This window comes from Lactuca serriola, chromosome 2 (assembly GCF_051521515.1).
Source record: "Lactuca serriola cultivar US96UC23 chromosome 2, Lser_US96UC23_V15, whole genome shotgun sequence".
Taxonomy (NCBI): domain Eukaryota; kingdom Viridiplantae; phylum Streptophyta; class Magnoliopsida; order Asterales; family Asteraceae; genus Lactuca; species Lactuca serriola.
Genome location: NC_136409.1, coordinates 162,335,417 through 162,342,791, shown reverse-complemented (window position 1 = coordinate 162,342,791; position 7,375 = coordinate 162,335,417). Strand labels below are relative to the sequence as shown.

General features: G+C 34.8%; 1 protein-coding gene across 2 annotated transcripts; it reads left to right on the top strand.

The window, feature by feature from the left end:
* Window positions 1-4,538: 4,538 nt before the first annotated feature.
* Window positions 4,539-7,049, top strand: LOC145087218 (protein PIN-LIKES 3-like). 2 transcript variants are annotated; one of them, XM_079025132.1, is made up of 10 exons: window positions 4,539-4,866; window positions 4,940-5,019; window positions 5,124-5,248; window positions 5,354-5,475; window positions 5,579-5,839; window positions 5,918-6,010; window positions 6,100-6,200; window positions 6,288-6,340; window positions 6,425-6,610; window positions 6,695-7,049. In XM_079025132.1, exons 1-10 carry the CDS (start codon window positions 4,732-4,734, stop codon window positions 6,817-6,819), a joined length of 1,281 nt encoding a protein of 426 aa, XP_078881258.1. In that variant the 5' UTR covers window positions 4,539-4,731; the 3' UTR covers window positions 6,820-7,049. The 2 variants fall into 2 exon arrangements, with proteins under 2 accessions (XP_078881258.1, XP_078881259.1); XM_079025133.1 differs by having other exon boundaries at window positions 4,740-4,866; window positions 4,965-5,019.
* The last annotated feature ends 326 nt before the right edge of the window (window positions 7,050-7,375 follow it).

Genomic DNA, 7,375 nt, shown 5'->3' with positions numbered 1-7,375 from the left:
TGTGACTCTAAGCTTTCCAAAGTCAATACAAGGAGATTTGGGATTGTTATTGCTACATAACAATCAAGGTAATATTATAAACCTATTCTCATGTTAATATGATTACTTGTATGCTAGAATTAGGGTTTATAGTCTTGGATAACTTGCATGTACAATAGAGAAACCTAGATCCAAGCATTAGGGTTTGTATGAGCACATAGGATGTTCTTAGGACCAAAACCCATCAGGAGCTGGCGCGGTAGCGGCACATCACATACATGCTTTGTATTCCGCACTATGAGATCTTCCTGAGGATTTGTTCTCTGTCATTATTATGTTTTATAAAATGTTTTCCAAGACACGCGATATCTTTTATGAAAGGACATGTTCGGTGAATGTTTTATTTCTAATGTTTTGCTAAGTATATGTTTTAAAAATGAAATTTTTGGTTCGTACTTTTGGGACGTTATATATATATATATATATATATATATATATATATATATATATATATATATATATATATAAAACACTAAACATAACTAAGATAACAAGAGAAATCAAAGTACCTGATGCAACTACACATAAACAATTGTTAAATGAGATGTTATTCATATTTTAGCTAACCCCGACCTATAATCGTTAAATATTAAGTGAGCGGGAAATGTATTTATAGATCTATACGAGATCGATGCTCCCACATACGGTTGCTAGCTACAACCTTGACAATCGAGTCACATAGGCATAACTTTCTAAACTTTGGAGACGCCCGATGAAGCATCGTCTCGGGGAGTTTCAACATCATAAGCTTGATTATAGGAACTCATTCTAACACTGTTCAGTCTCAACTAAAAACCCTACTTAAAAGGGTAAAACCTATGAAGTAGTAACATTATACACAGACTCAAGGAAGCGAGCGAGTCAAGGTAAACAATAGTATTTATAAACCGTAATACTGTAAAACCTTAAGGCAGTCATAACATAAGTACTCAAACAGTAAATGAATGCTAGGAAGGTACAAGCCTAGTGACTATCGTATACGTAAGTTCATACAAGTACCTTTAGGATACTATAAGGTTTTACAAAACAAGAAATCAAGAAATAAGCACATAGTTACTCATACTCAATTAAAGAAAAATAAGAATAAGGATACATAGGAAAATGGATCACTATATTCATAAAAAAAGATAACGCTTCAAAGCAGCTAAGTATTTTGTATATCAAAACCCGTGGACTCACCAATGTTGACATTTCAGAACCACATGTATTCCTATGAAACCAAGAGATAACAGTTTGCATGCCCCGAAGCAACGATTGATCGAGGGAGTCTAAGAAAGTTAGTATCATTTATGCCTAGCTGTCAAGTAACCTTTTGTATTAGAGATTTCTACCTTGATGTAGATTTTACATACTTAATGGAAGTGAAGATTATGTTACATATTGTTTTGTACTGTTCAATGTATGTTTAGTGTCTGTGATCTAACATTCTAACATTGCACAGCCCGACGATTTCGTCGTCCAACTGGAGGTATGACAAATTGCTATCAGAGCTATTCACTATAGCAAACTAGGACTTCCTTAGGGAATTACGACTATAGCCTAGTGACTTATACTCTGATTAGGTTTATCCTCAAACCTACACTTAAAAATATTATTATTAATTGCACTATTGATAGACTACTTACATGAAATGTGTCTAGAATGGAACTTTTCGCTTTGGGTTGTTGGATTTCAAAACGGCTATAGGCCAAAATTGTCTTGCCCTCCGACCATTCCTACTTGACTGATCCATATTTGATAGCCTAGAACAGGCCAGACGTCTAACAAAAATGACCCCGACCCCCCCCCCCCCCACATATCTTGCTCCATAGCATGGGACCCACCGCAAGTCTGGATAAGTAAACAACCAAAATATAGGGGATGCTAAGGTAAATATCTAGATGAATCAAACAACACATAAAGAAAAGGTAAAATAGGAACCTTGTCACTCTCCTCCCAGTGACAGATAGTAAAAACAAAAAGATGATGGATCAACCGCATGATAGGAGATCTGGAGCTGTTCTCCTTGGCCTCCTTGGCCACATGAAATCCACAAGCATGCACCCAAACATCCATAAAACTGTACCCCTATGGCTGCGATCAAATACAACTATGGAGATAGGGCAGAAAGTGAGTGATATCCACCTCATTGGGAGAATAAATCTCTAACCTTCGCCCCAACTCTGCAATGTTGCAGGATCAAGCCATGCCTCCCAATCTAAAAGTAAAAACTGATAGATCATACCAGTATTGGGTGTCCTTGTTAAAGTTAACAGTGGAAAAGAACTCCCAACAAATCTCCAGATAGATAGTCTCTCGTATCATAAAAAGGTGCCGCCATCCATGGCAAGTAAAGAGGACACTACCATACACACGGGTAAGATACAACTTTTAACGCTCTGCTAAACCCAACTCATTCCCATCATGCCACAAAAACGCCTTCAGAATACTAATTTGTTTGGGAAGTAGTTGAACCCTTCGATTGACGTAAGAGTTCCAATCAGTCGAAGGAATATTATCCAAAAATTAGAGGAAAGGATGAATTGGCTAATTATCTGGCAACTGGTCTGGCCACTGTCTAAAAACCTGTCAAAACATAGTACCTGAAAAAGATATAACAAACAAAATTAATAAGCAAGAGAGAAAAAGAACCACGCATACGCACCCTAAAGATACGTTGTACGCAACTTGAAGATGTGCCTCACACACTTGAAGGTGTGCCACGCGCGCCAAGAACGGCAACGACTGTTCACTTACAAACCCAAATTTCGTCCAATTTTCAACCTAAGACCCATAAGAGTTTGATGATTGGAACTTTAATAGGCATCTTGCACCATGGAAAGGAACCCCTTATGTCTTCATATTAAGAAAGAACTATATATTAGAGTCACTGATTATGAAGAGTTGCTGAAAAATTTTACATCATAAAATATATTAGAGTATACTAATTATGAAGAGTTATGAAAAATTTTACTTCAAAAAAAATGATAGGAAAATCTTACAGTTAATATAGCTATATAAGATTATCTATAGAATTACTGTTCTTTTGTTTTGATTATTGTTATAAAAATTATAAAAGTAGTAGTAAATTTTGGTTATATGTATTTTCCTATTTAAATATATATTTTTTAGTCTTTGCACATAACCCAAAAAAACAATGAACCTGGGTGTTTATATGACCATTATTCTAAAAATATTGGCCAATTTAGGATAAAGAATATGACTTAAAATGGTAATATAGTTTTTTGGTCTGTACACATTTGGTTATTGATTTTTTTGTCCACATTTTATCATTTAAGTTGTTTTTATGTTGACAATTAATCCATATAACTGGCTACTCCAGGTTAAGCCAGAAAAATTATTTAAAAGGGTAATATATTTTTTCAGTTTGTATACATTTAGTCTTTAATATTTTTGTACACATTTAGTCCTTATGATGAGTTTCTTCGAATTTTATTCACAATATCTTATGCGGGACAGTAATTAATGATGTGTTCTCATACATGGCTCTTCCTTCACTTATATCAGTAACCTAATTAACGAAATGATCTAATAATGTTGGCAACCTAGCTTTCTTCTAACCAAAGATTCATTTATCTTCATAGCACACAACAATATTCTTCGTCTTGTATGTGCAAATTCAAGTCGGGAGGAAACAATCACAATTTTTTTTGTTTGCTATAGAGATAGATGAAACATTTTGCTAGGGGTGTTCTTTTGTTTTGGAAGTTCAATTTTTTTAGCGTCTTCATTAATTCTTTTGTCTTGGAAGGGCAAATTTGAGTTGGTATGAAACAATCACAAAGAAGCTCGTTGTCTGTGTTATGCAGATAGATGAAACCGAAACCGAAGACATTTTCTCCTTAGAGAAAACTAGGAACTAACATTATTTGACAGCTTCGTAAATTAGGTTACTGATATAAATGAACGACGGGTCATGTATGAGAACATCTTATTAATGATTATCGTATGTATGATGTCGTGAGTAAAATTTGATGAAACCGGTCATAATGACTAAATGCGTATAAAAATATTAAGAAGTAAATGTGTATACACTAAAAGATATATTAACCTATTAAGTTATTTTTCATGTTTAACCTGGAGTAACCGGTTATAAAGACTAAATGTGGACAAAGAAAGAAAAAAAAACCTAATATATACAAATCAAAAAAAATATATTACTCTTCATCATCCTTTACGAAATTAAACAAACCCAAACATAGAATATTAACATACCTTTATGTTCATAGCAGCAACAAAAAAAAATATGAATGAGATTACTTTCATAGTTTGACCAATAGTGATGTAATTTTAGGTAGCTTTAAAACCACAATATATAATTCTACCAATGTGGCTTAATCAATTAAACTGACTACTTTTCATTTTATATCCATTCGACATATTATAAGGAATTCCCAAATTATCTTTACTGAGCCGTGCTTTAACACGGACCTTAAACCTACCTATACAAACACACATGGTCCTTTGTCACCAATGACAACGAGTTCTAGAGTAATCCATACGCTTTCCACTTTCTTCTACACCTTCTTTCCTCTGTTCATACCCTCCTTCCACAATTTAATTTGTCTTTATCAATTCCGTTCCTTAACTAGAATCTTTAAAATATTCATCTGTTATCGCTTGATCTTTTTTATTCTTTATTCGGGATTAATTTTTAGAAGACAAAAATACAAAAATAGACTGGAGGCATCAATGGCAGTTCTGGATTTATTTATTGTGGCGTTGATTCCGGTACTCAAGACGCTTCTGATCACTGCTCTCGGCCTACTTCTCGCCATAGACCGCGTTAATATCTTGGGCGACGCCGCTCGTCACCATCTCAACAACGTAACTCACAGTCACCCATTCTAATCTTTACCTTAGAAAACAAGTCATCAATGGCGAACTTTTTTTTAAACAGGTTGTGTTCTATGTCTTCATTCCAGCACTTGTGGGTGGTAGCCTCGCTGATACAATCACACCCAGCAGCATAGTATCTCTGTAAGTCCAGTTTCCCCTTAACTTAATCGCTTTCAAGACTCGGTTTAAGAGGGTTCTCGAAGATCACCTTTCATAATGAACTAACTACATGATTGAATGTATAGATGGTTCATGCCAGTTAATATTCTTCTCACATTCATAATTGGATCAGCACTTGGATGGATGCTCGTTAAAATCACTAGGACCCCGCAACACTTGCATGGTCTTGTAATTGGTTCATGTGCTGCTGGTACGTACTATATATATACTATACATTTCTAATAAAAGTTATTATGAAGAGAAAATAGGCTTCTTTTTAGTTTTTGTCGTGTATCAATCGCTCTTGTTCATATAGGAAACCTTGGGAACTTGCTTCTGATCATCATACCTGCTGTTTGTGAAGAAAGTAACAGCCCATTCGGGGATAAACAAACTTGCTCGACTAACGGGAAAGCTTTTGTTTCACTCTCTATGGCTGTAAACTTCTTGAAATTGACCTTGAACACAGTTTGAATTTATTGATCCTAGATTTTGTTTGGAATATATATGATGGAATTGACTTGTTGTTGTGAGGTTTCAGATTGGTTCAGTTTATATATGGTCATATGTTTACAACATTATACGTGCGTCATATGGAAACGGGAGTGGGAAAGACATCGGAAAGGCGTCCACTATCAGCATTGATTGTAGTGGTAAAACTTTAGATATGTTTATGGAAAGTTATAATGAGTCGTTGCTACAGTCTCGTGGCTCGAGCTTTGAAGATTGCGAAGCTCCTGATGAAGAATCTGCAGAAATGGAGGAACAGAACTCCGGATTTAAAGATGATGAAGGGATAAAGGTAACGTGATACAGAAACCATCAAGATTATGGTTTTACTTGACTTTCTGTTTTGATGATCATTGATGGATTTGAACAGGTGACAATGTTAACAAAGATTAAGAAGCACGTGGATATGTTTATAGATAAAATCAACCTCAAGATGTGGTTAACACCCTCCACCATTGCCACCGTATGATCTTGTTCCTTTTTAAGAAACTGATCAATAAGTCTTAATTAACCACCATTGATTTGTTTTCACTTACCAAAATTTCTTGTTAGATCGTTGGGCTTCTGATAGGGGTGATCTCTCCGATTAGAAAGCTAATGGTCGGAGATAATGCTCCTCTTCGTGTCATCGACAGTTCAGCATCTCTCCTTGGGTACCCACAATTAAACCACTTATTTTATGTCGATTTTTGACATCAAAAATGTTATTCATGGTTTTCTATTTTTGATCAAACTAATAGTCAAGCAACAGTTCCAGCCATGACATTGATTGTGGGAGCTAATCTTTTTAAGGGTATATATAATATATTTACTCATAATGTAATGCGTAGTCTTTTTAAAATGAACTTTTTTCCTTATCGACTTCATTTTTATTAAGGTTTGAAGAAATCAGGCATAGGGTTGTGGCTCATTATTGGAATTCTAGTGGTTCGTTATGTAGTTTTGCCACTCGTGGGCATTGGCGTTGTAAAAGCAGCACATCATGTTGGATTTGTGGGATCTGATTCGCTATATCAGTTTGTTCTTTTGATCCAATATTCACTTCCACCAGCTATGGCTATTAGTATGATTAATATGTTACTTGATTTTTAAGAAAAACAATCATTTTATGTATAAATCTATGAAAAGTAACGGATGAAATATGCAGGTACGATAACACAATTGTTTGAGGTTGGGGAAAGCGAGTGTTCTGTTATCATGCTATGGACTTACATTGTGGCCACGTTCGCTCTTACATGGTGGTCAGCCTTTTTCATGTGGCTCGTCTCTTGATCGACGCGACGATCATCTACACATTTCTTTAACGATAAATTCTACATCGTGAACTAGGGAACAAGAAGAAAACATATCCTATCTTTTGTTTTTCTTTATATACATGTGTATTGTGCAAAGGGATGAAAGCTAGTATTTCGATTTTTTTTATCTATTTATTTATTACAAAAGTGTGTATTGTGGAGAGCTATGATGCTATATCATTGCCCTTATAGCTTGCATTTTATTTTTATCTAATCCAAATTAGATCTGTCAATTTCAGACACGAAGACATAAATCTGTGAGAGACACGACACGACATGAATACATCTTAAAAATTGAGATTAAGTTTATTTCTCATTGTGTAATCGTATCGTGTCAAATTCATGGTTGACACGTACGTTTTCATGACACGAATACACGAATTGTCAGGTCTAATCCAAATCGATGTATTATAAAATTAATATAGAGGTATTTATAATTATAGAAATGGCCATGAAAGCCGCGTTCATGCACGAACCTTTTAACTTTTTCTATCAAAAAATAAACCAGAAAATTCGTCAAATACATTGTAAAT